General features: G+C 45.2%; 1 protein-coding gene and 1 pseudogene across 1 annotated transcript; both read left to right on the forward strand.

The window, feature by feature from the left end:
- Nucleotides 1-8,119: 8,119 nt before the first annotated feature.
- On the forward strand, nucleotides 8,120-9,055 carry LOC140915470 (olfactory receptor 51G2-like). Its single transcript, XM_073355119.1, has one exon. It carries the CDS (start codon nucleotides 8,120-8,122, stop codon nucleotides 9,053-9,055), a length of 936 nt encoding a protein of 311 aa, XP_073211220.1.
- Nucleotides 9,056-22,191: 13,136 nt separating this feature from the next.
- On the forward strand, nucleotides 22,192-23,125 carry LOC140915511 (olfactory receptor 51G2-like; annotated as a pseudogene).
- The last annotated feature ends 1,544 nt before the right edge of the window (nucleotides 23,126-24,669 follow it).

Below are 24,669 nucleotides of genomic sequence, written 5' to 3' on the forward strand. Positions count from 1 at the left end.
CTGTACAGCAGCAGAGGACTCAGCTGGGCTGTCGGGGTGACTCAGTGACGGGGCTGGAGGGCAGGCAGCACTAGGTAGCTTGGGAACCCCTCCCCTACATCTGATCATGCTCGATGGTGGGCTCTTCAAGCTACAGAGAAATCTAAGATTCAAAGCAAGCTCGGAGTGTTAAAACCCTGACGCCTCAAGTCAGGATTTCTCTAGTGTTCCTTTCTAGAGGTACCATGTGCTCTGGGCCCAATCCTGCCAGGGGCTGAGCGACATGAGACCCCCCCCGGAATCTCAGTGACTAGTTCCCAAATCGCCTCACGCTTATTTGCTTCTGGAAATGTAATGAACAAATGCATTTTCAATGGGTTTATTCTCTGGCTCGATTGTGAACACAGAAATTCAGAGCTGTGTTGCTCTGTGGTAACAGGTCAGATAGGTTTCAGAGTAGCAGCCATGTTAGTCTAGCCACAAAAAGAACAGGAGGTCTTGTGGCACCTTAGAGACTAACAAATTTATTAGAGCCTAGGATTTTGTGGGCTACAGCTCACTTCATCAGATGCATAGAATGGAACATATAGTAAGATGTGCATGTCAACCTGAAGAGCTCCTCAGCAACAGCTGCCAAACCTCTGGACAGACTCCCAGTACTGGCAAATCAAGCTGTGTAATGTGGCTGGAGCCCGGGAATAGGCTCTTAGAATCATAGAATCATAGAATATCAGGGTTGGAAGGGACCTCAGGAGGTCATCTAGTCCAACCCCCTGTTCAAAAGCAGGACCCATACCCAATTAAATCATCCCAGCCAGGGCTTTGTCAAGCCTGACCTTAAAAACTTCTAAGGAAGGAGATTCCACCACCTCCCTAGGCAACGCATTCCAGTGTTTCACCACCCTCCTAGTGAAAAAGTTTTTCCTAATATCCAACCTAAACCTCCCCCACTGCAACTTGAGACCATTACTCCTTGTCCTCTCCTCTTCCACCACTGAGAATTGTCTAGAACCTGCCTCTCTGGAACTACCTCTCAGATAGTTGAAAGCAGCTATCAAATCCCCCCTCATTCTTCTCTTCCGCAGACTAAACAATCCCAGTTCCCTCAGCCTCTCCTCATAAGTCATGTGTTCCAGACCCCTAATCATTTTTGTTGCGCTTCGCTGGACTCTCTCCAATTTATCCACATCCTTCTTGTAGTGTGGGGCCCAAAACTGGACACAGTACTCCAGATGAGGCCTCACCAATGTCGAATAGAGGGGGACGATCATGTCCCTCGATCTGCTCGCTATGCCCCTACTTATACATCCCAAAATGCCATTGGCCTTCTTGGCAACAAAGGCACACTGCTGACTCATATCCAGCTTCTCGTCCACTGTCACCCCTAGGACCTTTTCCGCAGAACTGTTGCCTAGCCATTCGGTCCCTAGTCTGTAGCTGTGCATTGGGTTCTTCCATCCTAAGTGCAGGACCCTGCACTTATCCTTATTGAACCTCATCAGATTTCTTTTGGCCCAATCCTCCAATTTGTCTAGGTCCCTCTGTATCCTATCCCTGCCCTCCAGGGTATCTACCACTCCTCCCAGTTTAGTATCATCTGCAAATTTGCTGAGAGTGCAATCCACACCATCCTCCAGATCATTTATGAAGATATTGAACAAAACTGGCCCCAGAAATCTCTTCCAGCTTGTAGCTCCATTGTGGTCTCTCAACCTCCCTTGGGTGGTTACTGAGCGGTGGCTTTTCTTGAGCTCTTGCTTCCCTTCCTTCATGTTTTCCAGCAGCCTGCTATTAAACTAAGAAGAGCCACACTGGTTTCACTCAGTACAGCCATAACATAAACATCCCAATAGTTAACCCTATATAGCTCTTCAGCAAACATCCCAACAACTGGATTTAACATACGCATTCATTATGGCAGCTCAGTTCCACGTCTGTGCCAATGCCTTTCCCGGGTGCTACAGATTTTACGAATACAGGACAAAGACAGACAGAGACAGAGAGAGCAATAGGCTACTTTCCTGTGGGAAATGAAGTTCCATTTCCATGAACACTCATGCATTTGACATTGGAAATCATTTCCTGCAAACCCGCATTGCGGCTAAATAATAGTTGCTGGGATTACTATGTATGAGCATGTGGGAGCTCAGGGAATGAATATTTTCTTACTGATGCCCATGCCTGTTACCACTCTGGGTAGAGGCTACAGACTGACAGAAGAGAACCTGAGGACACCCAGTCAGCGATTAACCCAGGGACAGGGGAGCTACTAGACTTCTGTTTGCTCACAAGTGACTGAATGAGGGGTGAGACGCTGTGAAATTTTCAGGTTCTGAAGAAATCCAGATGAGAAATATTACATTTTAAGTCGCACTCTAACCTGAGAAATCACCTCTTGTCAAGGTTCCTTCCCCACTTTGAACTCTAGGGTACAAATGTGGGGACCTGCATGAAAACCTCCTAAGCTTACTTTTACCAGCTTAGGTTCAAACTTCCCCAAGGTACAAACTATTTTATCCTTTGCCCTTGGACTTCCACTGCCATCACCAAACCTTTATCTGGGCTTACTGGGAAAATGTGGTTTGGAAATGTCTTTCCCCCCAAAATCCTCCCAACCCTTGCACCCCACTTCCTGGGAAAGGTTTGGTAAAAATCCTCACCAATTTGCCTAGGTGACCTGTCATAAATATAAAGGGAAGGGTAAACCCCTTTGAAATCCCTCATGGCCAGGGGAAAGCTCCTCTCACCTGTAAAGGGTTAAGAAGCTAAAGGTAACCTCACTGGCACCTGACCAAAATGACCAATGAGGAGACAAGATACTTTCAAAAGCTGGGAGGAGGGAGAGAAACAAAGGGTCTGTGGGTCTGTCTATATTCTATCTTTGCCCGGGATAGACTAGGAATGGAGTCTTAGAACTTTTAGTAAGTAATCTAGCTAGGTACGTGTTAGATTATGATTTCTTTAAATGGCTGAGAAAAGAACTGTGCTGAATAGAATAACTATTTCTGTCTGTGTATCTTTTTTGTAACTTAAGGTTTTGCCTAGAGGGCTTCTCTATGTTTTGAATCTAATTACCCTGTAAGGTATCTACTATCCTGATTTTACAGAGGGGATTTCTTTACTTCTATTTACTTCTATTTTTATTAAAAGTCTTCTTGTAAGAAAACTGAATGCTTTTTCATTGTTCTCAGATCCAAGGGTTTGGGTCTGTGGTCACCTATGCAAATTGGTGAGGCTTTTTATCCAACATTTCCCAGGAAAGGGGGGGTACAAGTGTTGGGAGGATTGTTCATTGTTTTTAAGATCCAAGGGTCTGGGTCTGTAGTCACCTAGGCAAATTGGTGAGGTTTTTTTACCAAACCTTGTCCAGGAAGTGGGGTGCAAGGTTTTGGGAAGTATTTTGGGGGGAAAGATGTGTCCAAACAGCTCTTCCCCAGTAACCAGTATTAGTTTGGTGGTGGTAGCGGCCAATCCAAGGACAAAGGGTGGAATATTTTGTACCTTGGGGAAGTTTTGACCTAAGCTGGTAAAGATAAGCTTAGGAGGTTTTTCATGCAGGTCCCCACATCTGTACCCTAGAGTTCACTCACCAATTTGCGTAGGTGACCACAGACCCAAGCCCTTGGATCTTAGAACAATGAAAAAAGCATTCTGTTCTTGAAAAGACACATTTTAATAGAAGAAACAGTAAAAAGAAAAGGATCACATCTGTAAGATCAGGATGGTAAATACCTTACAGGGTGATTAGATTCAAAATATAGAGAATCCCTCTAGGCAAAACCTTAAGTTACAAAAAGACATACAGACAGGAATGGAGTACTTGTGGCACCTTAGAGACTAACCAATTTATTTGAGCATGAGCTTTCGTGAGCTACAGCTCACTTCATCGGATGCATACCGTGGAAACTGCAGCAGGCTTTATATACACACAGAGAATATGAAACAATTCCTCCTCCCATCCCACTGTCCTGCTGGTAATAGCTTATCTAAAGTAATCATCAAGTTGGGCCATTTCCAGCACAAATCCAGGTTTTTTCACCCTCCCCCCCCCCCACACACAAGCTCATTCTCCTGCTGGTGATAGCCCATCCAAAGTGACAACTCTCTACACAATGTGCATGGTAATCAAGGTGGGCCATTTCCTGCACAAATCCAGGTTCTCTCACCCCCCCACCCCCCTCCAAAAAACACACACACAAACTCACTCTCCTGCTGGTAATAGCTCATCCAAAGTGACCACTCTCCCTACAATGTGCATGGTAATCAAGGTGGGCCATGTCCAGCACAAATCCAGGCTTTCTCACCCCCACCCTTTTATTTATTTATTTATTTTTCCCAGACACACATACACACACACACACACACACAAACTCACTCTCCTGCTGGTAATAGCTCATCCAAACTGACCACTCTCCAAGTTTAAATCCAAGTTTAACCAGAACGTCTGGGGAGGGGTAGGAAAAAACAAGGGGAAATAGGCTACCTTGCATAATGACTTAGCCACTCCCAGTCTCTATTTAAGCCTAAATTAATAGTATCCAATTTGCAAATGAATTCCAATTCAGCAGTTTCTCGCTGGAGTCTGGATTTGAAGTTTTTTTTTTTAAAATAGTGACCTTCATGTCTGTGATTGCATGACCAGAGAGATTGAAGTGTTCTCCGACTGGTTTATGAATGTTATAATTCTTGACATCTGATTTGTGTCCATTTATTCTTTTACGTAGAGACTGTCCAGTTTGACCAATGTACATGGCAGAGGGGCATTGCTGGCACATGATGGCATATATCACATCGGTGGATGTGCAGGTGAACGAGCCTCTGATAGTGTGATGGTGTCCCCTGAATAGATATGTGGGCACAGTTGGCAAAATACTCACCAACAACCACATACCACACAACAGAACCACTAACCCAGGAACTTATCCTTGCAACAAAGCCCGTTGCCAACTGTGTCCACATATCTATTCAGGGGACACCATCACAGGGCCTAATCACATCAGCCACACTATCAGAGGCTCGTTCACCTGCACATCCACCAATGTGATATATGCCATCATGTGCCAGCAATGCCCCTCTGCCATGTACATTGGTCAAACTGGACAGTCTCTACGTAAAAGAATAAATGGACACAAATCAGATGTCAAGAATTATAACATTCATAAACCAGTCGGAGAACACTTCAATCTCTCTGGTCACGCAATCACAGACATGAAGGTCGCTATCTTAAAACAAAAAAAAACTTCAAATCCAGACTCCAGCGAGAAACTGCTGAATTGGAATTCATTTGCAAATTGGATACTATTAATTTAGGCTTAAATAGAGACTGGGAGTGGCTAAGTCATTATGCAAGGTAGCCTATTTCCCCTTGTTTTTTCCTACCCCTCCCCAGACGTTCTGGTTAAACTTGGATTTTAACTTGAAGAGTGGTCAGTTTGGATGAGCTATTACCAGCAGGAGAGTGAGTTTGTGTGTGTGTGTGTGTGTCTGGGAAAAATAAATAAATAAATAAAAGGGTGGGGGTGAGAAAGCCTGGATTTGTGCTGGACATGGCCCACCTTGATTACCATGCACATTGTAGGGAGAGTGGTCACTTTGGATGAGCTATTACCAGCAGGAGAATGAGCTTGTGTGTGGGGGGGGAGGGGAAAAAACCTGGATTTGTGCTGGAAATGGCCCACCTGATGATTACTTTAGATAAGCTATTACCAGCAGGACAGTGGGATGGGAGGAGGAATTGTTTCATATTCTCTGTGTGTATATAAAGTCTGCTGCAGTTTCCACGGTATGCATCCGATGAAGTGAGCTGTAGCTCACGAAAGCTTATGCTCAAATAAATTGGTTAGTCTCTAAGGTGCCACAAGTCCTCCTTTTCTTTTTGCGAATACAGACTAACACGGCTGTTACTCTGAAACAGACAGGAATATTCATTCTATTCAGCACAACTTATTTTCTCAGCCATTTAAAGAAATCATAATCTAACGCATATCTAGCTAGATTACTTACTAAGTTCTAAGACTCCATTCCTGGTCTGTCCCTGGCAAAAGCCTCAGCCAGACAGACACAGACCCCTTTGATGTTCTCCCTCTTTCCAGCTTTTGAAAGTATCTAGTCTCCTCATTGGTCATTTTGGTCAGGTGCCAGTGAGGTTATCCTAGCTTCTTAACCCTTTACAGGTGAAAGGATTTTTCCTCTGGCCAGGAGGGATTTTAAAGGTGTGTAGAGGGATTTTAAAGGTGTGTACCTTCTCTTTATATTTATGACACCTCTGAAGGAAGATCAGAGAGGAAAGAGTGGGTTGACATCTGTGTGCTAGAGTACAGATGTGTAAATGTTATTCCAAATACTCCAAATACTGTTTGCAATTGGTTTTGGTATTAACTCTTTTGTCAGTGAAAATCTGTATGATACTGTCTCCTGGTAAACTCATGAGAAGTTGTTTCAAACATTTATATTCAGAGCCAGGCACACAATAAATGCAGTACCTGGGCAAGACTTTCCAAAAAGTCATTAAAGAACAAAACTGCTGGTCTGTATTTCAGCAAAGAGGAGAGCTGGTGTTCAGGAAAGGAGAGTGTTATAATCCTTTTAAATAATTTATGCCCATCAGCTGTCACATGCACATGGCTGAGGTAACTTGCCCACTCAGCTGGATATTAGTTGAAACCCACTGTTTGCACTATTAACCTATGTAAATTATTTCCTGGGTATCTGGCTGGTGAATCTTGCCCATGTGATCAGGGTTTAGCTGATCACCATATTTGGGGTTGGGAAGGAATTTTCCTCCAGGGCAGATTGGAAGAGGCCCTGGAGGGTTTTTGCCTTTCTCTGTAGCATGGGGCACGGGTCACTTGCTGGAGAATTCTCTGCTCCTTGAAGTCTTTAAACCACAATATGAGGACTTCAATAGCTCAGACATAGGTGAGAGGTTTTTCGCAGGAGTGGGTGGGTGAGATTCTGTGGCCTGTGTTGTGCAGGAGGTCGGACTAGATGATCATAATGGTCCCTTCTGACCTAAGTATCTATGAATCTATGAATCAATGAATGTGTGGGACAAATCCCTGCCCTGCCGAGCTGAAGTTACTGTCCGTGTCAGCTTGTAACTTCCAAAATATCTACAGACCCTTGTATGGGGAGAGGATGTAGGTCATCTGAGAATAAAGAGAAGCCTGTAGGATGATTGAAATCTCTGGAATCAGTCAACAATGTCCAGGCCAAGCATCTCAGCTTGCAGGTCAGAATATCATCTGGAGCATTTTGTAAGGGAAAGTTAATAGAGCCCGGTTTGGATAGAATTTACCAAGTAAATGTGGAGTGACATAGTTAAAGTCCCTGTTATTGAATTAAGCACCTGTCACTAAGAATTTATCCCATGTGCTGGAAAGAGTCAGTGGCATAACTTGGACTCTCAGGAGTGGAGAAAATTTTAAAAAATATACATAATGAGGCAATGAAATACATTTATATATAGCTTCAATTCAGGACAGATACATACAATGACCATATTTCCCATGCATTTGCCATGTATTTACCCACTGTCTTGACACAATAGGCTACACTCAGAAGTGGAGGGCCAGAAAGGTGTCTATGGTAAGGTCACAATTATACAATCATACAGTGCTCAAGTGGACTGTGTCACTCCCAGACTAAAGATGTCAATGGGGCAAAGAGCTTAGCAGGATTCCTCTTTGATACTTCCTCTGGATACTTATCTGCATAACCAGGAAATCCAGCTACAGTAGTGAGGACTATTTAAAAAAAAATTGGAGGGGCAATAAAACTTCCTGATTAACACCACAAAATATCTCAAACTAGTGCGTGTCAGGGGGAAACTTTCCTTTGGAGCAGGTTTTCCCATAGCTGCCTCTTGCAGGGCTGTTTCCACCTTCCTCTGAAGCATTTGGAACTGGCCACTGGTTACTGTACTAGATGAACTGCAGGTCTGATCCAACCTGGCAATGCCTATCTTCCTATCAGTGGTGTAAATCCAAGACTATATTTGTGCTGATCTTCCTTGAGCTCCTGGGAGTCTATATACTTGCACTGAGAGCAGAATAATGCCTTACTAATTATCATTGAGTCTCCTGTTCTTTTTCCTTTCAGAAAGGAAAGTTCAAATCTCCTTGGACCTGCCCAGTACATTATGTCAGCTGTCAATGACACCAAATTCAAATTTGCAGTGTTTCTTCTCACTGGGATACCTGGCCAGGAAGACGTCTATCTCTGGATCTCTATCCCCTTCTGCTTAATGTATCTTATTTCGATAGTAGGAAATTCAGTCATTCTGTTCATTATAAAAACAAATCCAAGCCTCCATGAGCCCATGTACATTTTCCTTTCCATGTTGGCCGTCACAGACCTTGGCTTATCGTTAGCCACAATACCAACGATACTGGGCACATTCTTGTTTAATGTTAGGGAGATCAGCCTGGATGCCTGTTTTGCCCAGTTGTTCTTCATCCACTCACTTCAGTGCACTGAATCCTCCGTGCTCTTGTTGATGGCCTTTGACCGATTCATTGCGATCTGTAACCCATTGAGATATGCTTCCATCTTAACCCTGCCGAGAATATCCAAGATGGGACTGGTGTGTGTGCTAAGAGGGGTGGCCATAATATTCCCACTCCCCATTCTCCTGAAACGGTTCCAATACTGTCGTTCCAATGTCCTCTCCCATTCTTACTGCCTGCACCAGGAGGTCATGAAAAAGGCTTGTTCGGACATCACAGTGAACAGCATCTATGGCTTATCTGTTGCATTCTTTACAATGTGGTTGGACTCGCTGCTCATCTTCCTCTCTTATGTGATGATCCTCAAAACAGTGCTGAGCATCACGTCCAATACAGAGTGCCTCAGGGCCCTGAACACCTGCGTCTCCCATCTCTGCGTTGTCCTGCTCTTCTATATACCAGAGTTCAGCTTGTCTCTGATACACAGATTCTGGACGGGCTCTTCTCCCTTGCTTCAGATTCTCCTGGGCTACATCTACCTGCTGGTTCCACCCCTGATGAACCCAATTGTGTATAGCGTGAAAAGTAGACATCTTCGTGCAAGGATAATCAGGGTGTTTGTCAAATGAAGGGTCAGTTCATCACCTGGCTCCAGTGCTGGTGACACCAGAGATAAAAATAATGGCAACATATTCCATCCTGGACCCTTATATCCGAGATGACATGAGCTACTGATTTCCATGCTGTAGAGCACAGTTCTGATGGGGTATGTTGCCTGGAGCAATGGGTCAGGGGATGGTGATGGAGGACAATGGGACCGAATGGCTAGGCAGCAGTTCTGCGGAAAAGGACCTAGGGGTGACAGTGGACTAGAAGCTGGATATGAGTCAGCAGTGTGCCCTTGTTGCCAAGAAGGCCAATGGCATTTTGGGATGTATAAGTAGGGGCATAGCGAGCAGATCGAGGGACGTGATCGTCCCCCTCTATTTGACATTGGTGAGGCCTCATCTGGAGTACTGTGTCCAGTTTTGGGCCCCACACTACAAGAAGGATGTGGAAAAATTGGAAAGAGTCCAGCAAAGGGCAACAAAAATGATGAGGGGTCTAGAACACATGACTTATGAGGAGAGGCTGAGGGAACTGGGATTGTTTAGTCTGTAGAAGAGAAGAATGAGGGGGGATTTGATAGCTGCTTTCAACTACCTGAGAGGTGTTTCCAGAGAGGATGGTTCTAGACTATTCTCAGTGGTGGAAGAGGAGAGGACAAGGAGTAATGGTCTCAAGTTGCAGTGGGGGAGGTTTAGGTTGGATATTAGGAAAAACTTTTTCACTAGGAGGGTGGTGAAACACTGGAATGAGTTGCCTAGGGAAGTGGTAGAATCTCCTTCCTTAGATGTTTTTAAGGTCAGGTTTGACAAAGCCCTGGCTGGAATGATTTAATTGGGGATGGGTCCTGCTTTTGAGCAGGGGGTTGGACTAGATGACCTCCTGAGGTCCCTTCCAACCCTGATATTCTATGATTCTATGACAACACACTGGAGGATGGCGAACAAGGCAGGCAGCAGGATTTACAAAGTGACTGTGTTCATGGAGAGCCAGGGCAATGGTAGGAGTTTGGCCCATAAAGATCCATATCAGTGGGTGTTCTGACCTCAGAATTCTTCTTGATACAGTCAATAAAGAGAAGGGACGTGGATGTTGTTTCCCATTACACCTGGCCTGTCCCTGTCCCGTCTCTGGTTAAACATCCATGGGCCATGAGAAAAGCTGCAGAGCTGTTCTGTAGTCACAGTTCTGGTCCTTCCTGAGTGCTCAGGGTGCTGCGCGATCCATGAGCACAAATACCCACCCTTCCCCTACTCCTTCAGCTAGGAGACCCAGGAGAAGCCATTCACATAGCCCCCCACCACCTCTGTTGACGTCTCTGCAGAGAGAACACCTGCTGAATCCACTCCCCACAGAGGCAGAGCCGAGATGCATGTGTGAGTGAGTGTCTGACTCAGAGGAGTCCTGGAAAGAGACTCATACCCACATCCCCTCCGCAGCCCTTCTGTTTGTGCTGCCCCATCTGTTGCATAGGGGTTGAGATGGTCCTCAGCTCCCGCACAGAGTCACAGCTAGCTCCTATCCCAGCCCATCCCATTCAGTGTAGGGTGACCACCTTTTCAAAAGGCAAAAGCAGGACCAATGCAGGCAGGATCCCCGTCCCCTCTGTGACCATGCCCCTGCCACTCTTCTTCCCACTTGAGGCCCCACACCCTGTTCCGTCTCTTTCCCTGAGACCTCACCCTCTGCCCCATCTGTTTCCCCAAGACCCTGCCTGTAAAATCTATCCTTCTGTAGTTAATAAACTTGTTTTATGCTTTATCATAACCAGTGTGTTTTGAGTGAAGAGTCTGGGAAAATCTCAGCTCTGTGAACAATGGCTGTTGCATGTCTTTCACACATCGAGGGGAAATCGACCTATATCAATGAGTTTGCATTGTATAGATCCCTGTGCAGTTCAAGACCATATGATTCTGGGGTTATACTCAAGCAAGTATGCAAGGGTGGGGATCTGATAAATTAGGGGACTCAGAGGTTCCACCAACTTCCAGACTGCACCCCAGGGGTGACAACCCATCACAGAAGTTTTAGAACAAACTGATAAATTAAATAGTAAATGTCCCCAGGACCAGATAATATTCACCTAAGAGTTCCGAAGCAATTCAAATATCAAATGACAAAACTAGTAACTGTGGTAAGTTACCTATCACTTAAATCAGCTTCTGTACCAGAGAACTGGCAAATAGCTAATGTGATCCTGATTTTTTTTTAAAAGACTTCAGAGGTTATCCCAGCAATTACAGACCAGTAATTCTAACTTCAGTACCAGGCAAATTGGTTGAAACTATAATAAAAAAAAACAGAATTTTAAGACACATACATGAACATGATTTGTTGTGGAAGAGTCGATACGGCTTTTGGAAAGAGAAATCATGCCTCACCAATCTATTAGAATTCTTTGAGAGGGGGATCCAGTGGATATAGTGTACATAGATTTTCAGAAAGTCTTTGAGAATGACCCTCACCAAAGGATCTTAAGCCATGTAAACTGTCACAGGATAGGAAGGAAGGTGCTCTCATGGATCAGTAACTGGTTAAAAGATGGAAAACAAAGTGTAGGAATAAATGGTCAGTTTTCAGAATGGAGAGGGGTAGTTAGTGATATGCTGTTCCACATATTCATAAATGATCTGGAAAAAGGCATAAACAGTGAGGTGGTAAAATTTGCATATGATACAAAATTATTCAGTATACTTAAGTCCAAAGCAGACTGCAAAGATCTTGGAACAGTGACTGGGCAACAAAATGGCAGATACAATCATTATCAATGAATACAAAGCAATAGACATAATCCGCACTATACATACAAAATGATGGTTCCAAATTATCCTTTACCACTCCACAAGAAAGAGATGTTGGAGCCATTGTGGATAGTTCTCTGAAAACGTCCCCTCAGTGTGTGCAGAGTCAGTCAAAAAAAGTAACAGAATGTTGAAAACCATAAGTGGCGGATATAATGATCTAGGACAGGCTAAGCCTCCCCTGGCACAGCTGCAGCCACCAGACACTGGATGCTGGTTGAGGGGTTTGCTCAGGGAAGTTTTTGCTTCTTATTATGCACTATGCAGGTTCCAGGGTAGCTGAGGAGGACGAAAGCTCATGCTCAAATAAATTGGTTAGTCTCTAAGGTGCCACAAGTACTCCTTTTCTTTTTGCGAATACAGACTAACACGGCTGTTACTCTGAAATCAGCTTCTTCAGTAATCTCACTGCACTCCATGGAGATTACTGATGAAATCAGGAAGCTGAGAAACACAGACCGCTGTGACAGGGTGCAGTCTAGGAGCCATGGGAACAGCTGTGCCCCTTAACCCTTCATCTGGACTAGCCAATCTTACGCTGCTTTGTTGGTGACACAGCCAGTGTCTTCAAGCCCTGCTATCACCCACCATGACAGCAGGTGGTGCCAAACACATAACTAAGGTGCCTGAATGCTTTACCTAAGCCACTCAAAGTCAGGCAGGAGACAACAGTCAATTTCCCATCTTCCCGACCTTGCATGTTTGCTGTATTATAACACAGTATTATACTGTGATGGGTTGCCCACCACCTTCTGGGGTGCTACCTGATGTACTGGAGTTACACTGAGCCTGCCTGTTCCACCAGCCTGGGCTCCCTCATCCTTTCCTGCTGCACATGGCCCTCAAGCTTCCTAGAGCACACACACAGGTAGGGACATATCCAGCTGCAGACAGACACAGATACTGAAATCAGCTCTGCATGGAAGTCTTTAAGCTAAAGAATTACCCAGCACTCAAGTGCACGCCCCCTAAACCTAAATTTGTATTGTCTTGCACTGCACAGAGAACTGTACAGTGTAAGCTAATTAAATCTCACCTCCTCTCTCAATGTGGAGGAAGATATGCACAGCCCTTTCCTCGCCCTGCCCCCCCCCCCGTTATAAATTCCAAAAACTGGGTTGAGACAAAATAAAACAATTCTATTAGCTACAAAACCAGTTTTTTAGTGATTATAAGGGATAGCAAACAGATCAAAGCAGATTACTGAGCAGATAAAACAAACATGCAAATTAAGCTTAATACATGAAAGAAACTGGCTGCAAATAGTAATTTCTCACCCTAAATGTTGTTTTAAGGAGGTTGCAGAGTTTCTTGAAGACAAACTGCTCTGTCTTGCTGCTTAAAACTCCAGGCATTCCTTTCACAGGCCAGACACCTTTTCCAGCCTGGGCTCAGATTCCCAGCCTGCCCTTTGTCCTTGTTTCTTAGATGTTTCCAGCAGTCATCCGGGGTGCGGGGGAGGTGAGGGATTAAGTGAAAAAAAGAACCCTGATTATCTCACTCCCCAGCCTTAAATAGGATTTACATATAGCGGGAATCCTTTGTTTCCCAGTTTGATCCCCACCCCCTAGTGCAAAAATACTAGCAGTCCAGGATGGAGTCCAGTACGTGTCAGACATGTGTCAAAGGTTGTTTGGAGCATCCCAGGAATCTTTCCAGGAAGGTGAAATGGCTCATTGACTAACCAGTGAGACTGATTGCATTTTTTATTCTGGGTGTTCCCCAGGTGCAAACACTTTTGTAACTGATACATAGTCAACATTCCTACCTTCAGATGCAGAAATGCTACATGCATACAAATAGGATAATCACATTCAGTAAATCGTCACCTTTCCAATGCTATCTTACTTGACCCATCTCACATAAACCAGTTCTTAGTTATGCCAAAATTATATTAGAGCAATATTTCGATGAAAATTATGGAGCGTAGTGCCACATATACCATCTTGCACTGCACAGGAGTCTGTACAGCATAAGCTCCATAGTCTAGGTCACTTTCCTCTTGATGTGGGAAAGATGCAACAGCCTTTGTACGAAGAGCTGAGATTTTCCACTGATTGTTGCTCAAAACATGCTGGTAAAGATAAAGCATAAAACAAGTTTATTAATGACAAAAATAATTTTCAGTGATTATAAGTGATAGCAAACAGATCAAAGCCAATTACCTAACAAATTAACAAAACCACAAACTAAGCCTAAGCTACAAGTTAGATTGGGTATGAATTAGCAATTTTGCACTCTGACTGATGGTATAAGCAGTCCACCAAGTTTCCCTACACAGGGTAGAAATCCCTTTAGCCTGGGACCAGCGTTTCCCCCAGTTCAGTCTTTGCTCCTCGGGTGTTTCCAGGAGTTCTCTTGTGTGAGGAGTGAGGCCAAAAGGTGATGTCACAACCCACCTAATATAGTGGGAAAATACAAGTACCAAAATGGAGTTTAGTGACATGTGGTCTGGTCACATGCCCTTGCCTGCCTCAATCATAGCATCCATTATCCATACGCAGTCTGGAGCGTTCTCAGGAAGGCTCACCAGGTGGGGGATAAGCTTCTCCTCAGGCCTATTGCTTCCCCTAACTGCCAATTACCCTGAATAGGCCCTTCACAACCAGCTGTCTAGACTGGAAGCATTTTGCCTAGTGGGTGTCACCCAGGTGTAACTACATTTGAAATAGAGATACATAGTCAATATTCATAAATTCAGATCCAAAAATAACACATGCACACAAATAGGATCATCATATTCTGCAAACCATAATTGTTCCAGACACCTCACAAATCATGTTTTGTACAAGATGCAACATACCTAAGTCATAACCATCTGGGGGTAGTGTAACAACTGCCTCCTCAGCTGCCCTGGATCCTGCATGGCACATATAAAAATCTCAGGTTCTTGGGGAATCGCAGAATCATAGGACAGGAAGGGACCTCGAGAGGTCATCAAGTCCAGTCCCCTGCACTCATGGCAGAACCAGGCACCATTTAGACCATCCCTGACAGGTGTCTAACCTGTTCTTAAAAATCTCCAATGATGGAGATTCCACAACCTCCCTAGGCAATTTATTCCAGTGCCTAACCACCTTGACAGTTAAGAAGATTTTCCTAATATCCAACCTAAACCTCCCTTGCTGCAATTTAAGCCCATTGTTTCTTGTCCTACCCTCAGAGGTTAAGGAGAACACATTTTCTCCATCCTCCTTGTAACAATCTTTTTATGTACTTGAAAACTGTTATCATGTCTAGTTGGCAGCCGGTGTCAAGTGGAGTGCCCCAAGGGTCGGTCCTGGGGCCGGTTTTGTTCAATATCTTCATAAATGATCTGGAGGATGGTGTGGATTGCACTCTCAGCAAATTTGCGGATGATACTAAACTGGGAGGAGTGGTAGATACACTGGAGGGGAGGGATAGGATACAGAAGGACCTAGACAAATTGGAGGATTGGGCCAAAAGAAATCTGATGAGGTTCAATAAGGATAAGTGCAGGGTCCTGCACTTAGGACGGAAGAATCCAATGCACCGCTACAGACTAGGGACCGAATGGCTAGGCAGCAGCTCTGCGGAAAAGGACCTAGGGGTGACAGTGGACGAGAAGCTGGATATGAGTCAGCAGTGTGCCCTTGTTGCCAAGAAGGCCAATGGCATTTTGGGATGTATAAGTAGGGTCATAGCGAGCAGATCGAGGGACGTGATCGTTTCCCTCTATTCGACATTGGTGAGGCCTCATCTGGAGTACTGTGTCCAGTTTTGGGCCCCACACTACAAGAAGGATGTGGATAAATTGGAGAGAGTCCAGCGAAGGGCAACAAAAATGTTTAGGGGACTGGAACACATGACTTATGAGGAGAGGCTGAGGGAGCTGGGATTGTTTAGCCTGCAGAAGAGAAGAATGAGGGGGGATTTGATAGCTGCTTTCAACTACCTGAAAGGGGGTTCCAAAGAGGATGGCTCTAGACTGTTCTCAATGGTAGCAGATGACAGAACGAGGAGTAATGGTCTCAAGTTGCAGTGGGGGAGGTTTAGATTGGATATTAGGAAAAACTTTTTCACTAGGAGGGTGGTGAAACACTGGAATGTGTTACCTAGGGAGGTGGTAGAATCTCCTTCCTTAGAGGTTTTTAAGGTCAGGCTTGACAAAGCCCTGGCTGGGATGATTTAACTGGGAATTGGTCTTGCTTCGAGCAGGGGGTTGGACTAGATGACCTTCTGGGGTCCCTTCCAACCCTGATATTCTATGATTCTATGTCCCCTCTCAGTCTTCTCTTTTCCCCATGAGAAGACACAAGCTTTTTCCACGAGGCAGCTTAGGGTCCCAGCAGAGGGTTCCAGGTGCGGCTGCGCAGGGGGGCTCTGGCTGACCCGGGGCTTCTCCCACCGTGGGGACTTGGGTGCTGTTAGGGACTCCAGCCTTGGGGGCTGGGGAGGCACTGGGGATCGCCGAGATGTGGGGGCATGGTCATGGCAGGATGCCTCAGGCAGAAGCGCTGGGTCTGGTGGGGCTAGCCTCCCCAAAGGAGGGGGCTGCACTCACTGCCTATTGGGAACCATTAGGAAAGGGATAGATAATGAGAGAGAAAGTACCATATTGCCTCTGTACAAATCCACGGTAGACCCACACTTTGAATTCTGAGTGCAGATCTGGTAGCCCCATCTCAAAAAAGATATATTTGAACTGAAAAAATACTGCAAAGGATGACAGACATGTTTAGGGGGATGGAACAGCTTCCAGATGAAGAGAGATTAAAAGCCTGGACTGTTCAGCTTGGAAAAAAGCCGACTAAGCAGGGATGTGGTTGAAGTCTATAAAATCATGAGTGGTGTGGAGACAGTGAACATGGAAGTGTTACTCACCCCTTCACAAGAACCAGGGCTTACCCAAATGAAGTTAGTAGGCAGCAGGTTTAAAACAAACCAACAAAAGTACTTTTTTCACACAACCCCCAGTCAACCAGAGGAACTCATTAACTAAGAATGTTGTGAAATCCAAAAGTATAACTGGGTCTAAAAAAGGTTTAGATAAGTGCATAGAGGACAGGTCCATCAATAGCTATTAGCCAAAATGATCAAGCCGCATGTTCTGGGTGTCCCTAAACCTCTGACTGCCAGAATATGTGAGGAAACGCAGGGGATGGATCACTTGTTAATTGCCCTGTTGTATTCTTTCCCTCTGAAGTATCTGCACTGGCCGCTGTCACAAGACACGACACTGGGCTAGATGCACCATTGATCTGACCCAATATGGCCATTCTTAAGTTCTTAAATTGTGCCATTGATGAATGGACTGCTCCAGACAAGCCTTTTCCAGGAGCTCCCTGTGTTACAGACCTGGCATAGCCACCGTAGAAGACGTCCAGGGGCTGCTCTGTGTAAGAAGCCGATGGAGGGAGAGTGCTGCCCCCTCGGGGCATAGTTCTGTAGTAGAAGTCACAGGGGCTCATGGTTTGAGCTACAGCTGGGCTGGAAAACAGAGTCCCCCCCCCATGAAAAAAATTGACCCAAACTAAAATGTTTCATTTTCATCCATTTTTGGAAGGTGAGTTTTCATAGAAAACAGATAGTTTTTCTTTGTAAGCTCAGCTGCCATGATGCTGCCTAGCTGCAACTGCCTGGATCCCCAAGCGAAACTGGAGGCTTTTCATCTGCTTCTCCCTCGTAACATAAATGAAGGTTGCACTGACGGAGTCTCGGGCTGCACTCTGGACATGGAAAGATTGAAACCTCCTGCCCAGTCTAGGGCTGGGGTGTCGTGCCCCTCAGCTACTCTAACCAGCCCTCCCATCTCTGTGCAGCCCCTGCCACCCTGTACAACACCCCCCTCAGCAAGTCCCGTGGGCAGTGGCTGCTGTGACAGGCCCTGGTAGCACATCACTGATGAACCTGTGCTAGAAGGGAGCTGGAGAGGGTCCTGGAGTGGTTGTAGAGGCCCAGAGATTGTGGGTGAGTGGGCCTAGCTACCAGTGGATCATTGAGATCTGTATATAACTTTGGGGATCTGCGGATCCTGGGTCCCCCATTTCATTCCTCAGGGAGAAGGGACAGGACCTCCCCTCCTGGAACAATCTGAGGTAAATTTCCATGTGGGGAGCCTTGTGGAATCTCCCTTCTCTGGTCTGAACCAAGAGTTTGTAATGCAGGAAAGGGAGGTGCCGGGGACAAATAGGGTTGTTTATTATTATTATTATTATTACTATTTCAACAGGTTTATACCTGCCCCCAAGGATTCCAGGAATGGAGCCTGCAACAGGGCATTTGCTGCAGTCTAGTTAGGCAGCACCACCACCCATCCCCTGTGATTTGGCCTCCTGCAGTTTGCCATGGGCCATGATGGGGACTAAAGCTGGTGAGCTTTCCTGAGGTTCCCTGATGGCCAAGTGGCCCCCAAGGGAATGTGCAGGCATACTTCATAAAAACGAGCCTCTATAAAAGCCTCCCCTGTCTGAACAGATACTGCCTACTGCCCATGCCACCTCTCCGATGACTCCTTGTCGTTTCAGGTGAAGATCTCTGGTGTCAGCGGCTCCCCATCTAGCAGGAACTAGGTATGTTGGCAAGTTTCACTATCTTTAAAACGTGAAGTGAAGAATAAAGGCTGTGAATTGTTAACATTTGCAGATATTCTGTGCAGTGGCAGAGGACTCAGCTGGGCTCGGATTAGGATTGTGCTCAGACTAGGAAGGAATATTCCGTGAAAGAAGTTTATTGAAACATCTTTGAGGGTGATTTTACATGTAACAATTTCTTAGCGTATTAAGCTTAGCCATTCATGTTTGTTTTATTTTGCTTAGTAACCTACTTTGTTCTGTCTGTTATCTCTTATGATCACTTAAATCCTACCTTTTATACTTAATAAAATCAGTTTTGTTTATTAATAAACCCAGTGTAAGTAATTGTTTCCTAGGGGCAACCAGTCTGTGTATATCTCTCTTTACTTTGAGAAAGAGGGTGAATAACATCAATGAATTTATCTGGGGTTCAGGCTCCCAGAAAGGCTGTGCACTGGGATGCTGAGGCAAGTCCCTTTAACCGAGTCTTCCGAGAATGGAGCTGATCTCGTGTCTGTATTTTGCAGAGGGGTGTGGCCCTATCTCTGGATCTGTGCTGGAGGAAGCCAAGAGGGTCTAGCTCAGGAAGACAGAGTTAAGGAGTGTCCATATTGGCAGAAGGGTAAGGCTCAGTGGAATCTCAGCAAATCAAGTGACAGTCCCAAGGGGGTCCCAATGAAAGAACCCATCATATAAATACTAGACAGTGAGAGCTCAGGGAATGAGTATTTTCAATATTAATCTTAATGCTGCAGATAAAGGCTACAGACTGACACAACAGAACCTGAGCAGAACCAGTCAGCTATTAACAGAAGGACAGAGGACAGCTACTGGATTTTTGTTTGCCAACAAGTGACTGAATGAGGGCTGAGACATTGCAATCTTTTCAGTTTGTGAAGACATTTAAATGACAGACTCTACATTTAAAGTTCTATTCTCACCTGAGAAATCATTTCTGAAAAAAGACCAGAGGGGAAAGAATTTGTTGACATGAGTGTACTAAAGTACAGATGTGTAAATGTTATGCTAAACTTTTCATTGTAATACAAATATTGCAAACCAAACTTTCATGACTTGGCATGAATATTGAAAGCCAGCAGCAGAGTTGTTGGAATCTCTACAGGAAGGAGGAGTGACAGCTTTATTGCTTAATGGCTTTTGTTTTACAAAGTAGTTCTGAACATACTGTTTGCAATGGGTTTCTGCCATTAACTCTTTGTTCAGTGAACAACTGTATGATACCGCCCCGGTAACTGACCAGAAGCTTTATCTAAAACTTACGTTCAGGGTCATAAACGGAACTTCTTTGCAATACCTGTGCAAGAATTTCCAAAAGGTCATGAGAGAACAGAACCACTGGCCTCTATTTCAGCAGAGCAGAGCTGAGGTACAGGAAAGGGGAGTGTATTAGTGGTTATATGTAATGTATGCCTATCTACAGTGACACAAGCCTGGCTAAAGTAACTTGCACACTCAAGTGGATACTAGTGCAACCATAGTGTTTGCACAATTCAGTCATTTGTGACACCAACCTCTCCCCCACACAGGTGAAGTAGCCCTCTGTGTTAGCTTGTAAGTTCCAGATATCTACAGACCCTTGCATGGGGAGAGGATGCAGGTCCTGTGAGTGTGAGGAGAAGCCTGTAGTCTGATCAGATCTTCTGGATTCAGTCAACATTGGCCAGGCAAAGCACTTCAGCACCTGTTGGAGGGATTCTTGGGGGTCAGAGTGTATCACAGGGGAGTATTGGGTAAGAGAAAGTTAATATAGCCCAGTTCTGACTGAATTTACAAATGTAAATCTGGAATGACACAGTTGAAGTCAAAGTTATTGAATTAAAATCTTGGCTCTAAGAATTTATCTCATGTACTGCAAGGAGGGAGTAGCTTAATTTGGACTCTCAGGACTGGAGAAAATGAAATAGATAGATAGATAGATAGATAGATAGATAGATAGATAGATAGATAGATAGATAGAATGACTGTTTTCACCATGCACTTGCCATGTGTTCATAAATACATCATCATATAATGGGCCATACTCAGAAGTAGACGGCAAAAAAGGTTGTCTGTGGTAAATTCACAACTGAAAATCACAGAGCTCTCAAGTAGGCTGTGGAACTCCCAGCCACAAGATATCAATGGGGCCAAAAGCTTAGCAGGATTCGAAGAGGGACTGGATGTTTATATGGATAACAAGAAAATACAATTACAGCAGTGAGGATGGTTTTAAAAACTCTTGGAAGAGATCTAATCCTTCTTGATTTACATCAAAAATGTGTCTAATGGGTATAAGGGGGAAACTATCCGTGGGAGCAGGTTATCTCATAGCTGCCTATTGCAGGGCTTTTTCCACCTTCCTCTGAAGCATCTGGAACTGGACACTGGGCTAGATGGACTGCTGATCTGATCCAGTCTGGCAGTGCCTATCTTCCTATTGGTTGTGTAAATCCAAAACTATATTTTTGCTGGTTTCAGAGTAACAGCCGTGTTAGTCTGTATTCGCAAAAAGAAAAGGAGTACTTGTGGCACCTTAGAGACTAACCAATTTATTAGAGCATAAGCTTTCGTGAGCTACAGCTCACTTCCTCAGATGCATATCGTGGAAACTGCAGCAGGCTTTATATATACACAGAGAATATGAAACAATACCTACTCCCACCCCACTGTCCTGCTGGTAATAGCTTATCTAAAGTGATTATCAGGTGGGCCATTTCCAGCACAAATCCAGGTTTTCTCACCCTCCACCCCCCCACACAAATTCACTCTCCTGCTGGTGATAGCCCATCCAAAGTGACAACTCTTTACACAATGTGCATGACAATCAAGTTGGGCTATTTCCTGCACAAATCCAAGTTTTCTCACATCCCCCCCACCCCCATACACACACAAACTCACTCTCCTGCTGGTAATAGCTCATCCAAACTGACCACTCTTCAAGTTTAAATCCAAGTTAAACCAGAACATCTGGGTGGGGTCGGAAAAAACAAGAGGAAACAGGCTACCTTGCATAATGACTTAGCCACTCCCAGTCTCTATTTAAGCCTAAATTAATAGTATCCAATTTGCAAATGAATTCCAATTCAGCAGTTTCTCGCTGGAGTCTGGATTTGAAGTTTTTTTGTTTTAAGATAGCGACCTTCATGTCTGTGATTGCATGACCAGAGAGATTGAAGTGTTCTCCGACTGGTTTATGAATGTTATAATTCTTGACATCTGATTTGTGTCCATTTATTCTTTTACGTAGAGACTGTCCAGTTTGACCAATGTATATGGCAGAGGGGCATTGCTGGCACATGATGGCATATATCACATTGGTGGATGTGCAGGTGAACGAGCCTCTGATAGTGTGGCTGATGTTATTAGGCCCTGTGATGGTGTCCCCTGAATAGATATGTGGGCACAATTGGCAACGGGCTTTGTTGCAAGGATAAGTTCCTGGGTTAGTGGTTCTGTTGTGTGGTATGTGGTTGTTGGTGAGTATTTGCTTCAGGTTGCGGGGCTGTCTGTAGGCAAGGACTGGCCTGTCTCCCAAGATTTGTGAGAGTGTTGGGTCATCCTTTAGGATAGGTTGTAGATCCTTAATAATGCGTTGGAGGGGTTTTAGTTGGGGGTGAAGGTGACGGCTAGCGGCGTTCTGTTATTTTCTTTGTTTGTTGTTATTTTCTTTTGTTATATTTTTGCTGATCTTCCTTGAACTCCTGGGAGTCTCTAGACTTGTACTGAGAGGAGAAAGAAGTCTAGTTAAATATAATTTAGTCTTCTGTTCTTTTTCCTTTCAGGAAGGAAATTTCAAAATTCCTGTGACCTGCCCAGTCCATTATGTCAGCTGTCAATAACACCAAATTCAACTCTGCAGTGTTCCTTCTCACTGGGATACCTGGGCAGGAAAAAGTCCATCTCTGGATATCTGTCCCCTTCTGCTTAATGTATGTTATTTCGATAGCAGGAAATTCAGTCATTCTGTTCATTATAAAAACATATCCAAGCCTCCATGAGCCCATGTACATTTTCCTTTCCATGTTGGCTGTCACAGATCTTGGTTTATCGATAGCCACCTTGTTGACGACACTGGGTATATTCTTGTTTAATGTTAGGGAGATCAGTCTCAATTCCTGTTTTGCCCAGGTGTTCTTCATCGACTTGCTTCAGTGCACTGAATCCTCCATGCTCTTGTTGATGGCCTTTGACCGCTTTGTTGCAATCCATGACCCGCTGAGATATGCTTCCATCTTAACCCCACAGAGAATAACCAGGATGAGACTGGTGTTTATGCTGAAAGGGGTGGCCTTAATATTCCCACTCCCCTTTCTCCTGAAACGGTTCCAATACTGTCGAACCAATGTCCTCTCCCATTCCTACTGCCTGCACCAGGAGGTCATGAAGATGGCTTGTTCAGATATCACAGTCAACAGCATCTATGGCTTGTCTGTTGCACACTTAACATTGGGGTTGGACTCGCTGCTCATCTTCCTCTCTTATGTGATGATCCTCAAAACAGTGTTGAGCATCGCATCACCCATGGAGTGTCTCAGGGCCCTGAACACCTGCGTCTCCCACCTCTGTGCTGTCCTGCTCTTCTACACAGCAATAATCGAACTGTCTGTGATACACAGATTCGGGAAGGGCCTTCTCCCTTGCTTCAGATTCTCCTGGGCTACATCTACTTGCTGGTCCCACCCCGATGAACCCAATTGTGTACAGCGTGAAAAGCAAACACCTTCGTGCAACGATAATCAGGGTGTTCACCAAGTGAAGGGTCAGTTCATCACCTGGCTCCAGTGCTGGTGACATGGGAGATGAAAAACATGGGCCACCTTGTAACAAAGTGGTCTCTGGCGGGACACAACTGAGAGTATCAATTCAGTCACAGCCCAGAGCTGGGGGGTTCCTTACTACTAAGGCACACCAAACCAGCCAAACAGAGTGGACTTTGGTTTCACCCCACTGGCTAACCAGAAGTCATACAAGGAATTCCCTCAGATACTCCAGTTTCCCAGTATCACCACCAGTTCCGCTCGTTTTGGGGATGAATGGTTATAAAAACCAGTACCCCAGTTAAAATAAAAAAGGATCTCCTGATTCCAAAGGACCAAGACCCAGACACAGATCAATATACAAGTCAGATCTTACCCACAAATCACGCTGTTGCCAATCCTTTAGAACAGGGGCTGGGCAAACTTTTTGGCCTGGGGGCCGCATCGGGTTTTGGAAATTGTATGGAGGGCCGGTTAGGGGAGAGGGTCATGACCCAGCCCCCATCTCCTATCCACCCCCCGGGGGACTCCTGCCCCCATTCAACCTCCTGTTCCCACCCCAATCCCTATCCACACCCCCGCCCTTTGACCACCACCCCGAAATCCCCTGCCTTCTATCCAACTCCCCCTGCTCCGTGTCCCCTTACCGCACTGCCTGGAGCACTGGTGGCTGGAGGCTCTACAGCCATGCCGCCCGGCTGGAGCCAGGCCATGCTGCCTCTGCCATCTCGCAGCACAGAGCACCAGGTCAGGCCGGTCTTTGCAGCTGCACTGCCCCAGGAGCTCACAGCTCCATCGTACAGAGCATTGCCCCGGCGGCGAGGTGAGGCTGTGGGTAAGGGGTCAGGGGTAGCCTCCCCAGCCAGGAGCTCAGGGGCTGGGCAGGAGGGTCCTTTGGGCCGGATGTGGGTCCCGAGCCATAGTTTACCCACCTCTGCTTTAGAATCTAAAATCTAAAGGTTTATTCATAAAAAGCGAGAAATACAGATGAGCGTTAAAATTGGTTTAACGGAATCAACTACATAAAGTAATGGCAAAATGCAGTGCACAGTTCTTGTTTCAGGCTTGTAGCTGTGATGAAATAAACTGCTGGCTTAAGTTAAGTCTCTGGAGTACATCTACAGCTTGGATGGGTCATTCAAGTCCATTGTTCAAAGCTTCAGTTTGTAGCAAAGTTCCTCCAGAGGTAAGGAGCAGGATTGAAGACAAAATGGAGAAGATGCAGCTGCCTTTTATAGTCCCTTACCGTGCAGCCTGTGCTTCCTTTGTTTCAAACACAAGGTGCCCAACATATGGCTTGGAAACCTTAGAGTTCTGTCCATAGGCATGTCCCTGCATGTCTTGCTGAGCCACAAGGTGGAACTGCCTTCTCTCCATGGGTCAGTTGTATAGTTGATGGTCCTTAATGGGCTATGAAGCAGGCTAGGAGTGCTGATGCCGAACAGTCTGGGGTTGTCACTCAGAAGCAGAGCACCAGTTTGAAATACAGACATACATACATGTCTATAACTCAGAATACAAAGGTGATACAAACATATAAACA

The sequence above is a fragment of the Lepidochelys kempii genome, chromosome 1 (genome assembly GCF_965140265.1).
Source record: "Lepidochelys kempii isolate rLepKem1 chromosome 1, rLepKem1.hap2, whole genome shotgun sequence".
NCBI classification, from domain to species: domain Eukaryota; kingdom Metazoa; phylum Chordata; order Testudines; family Cheloniidae; genus Lepidochelys; species Lepidochelys kempii.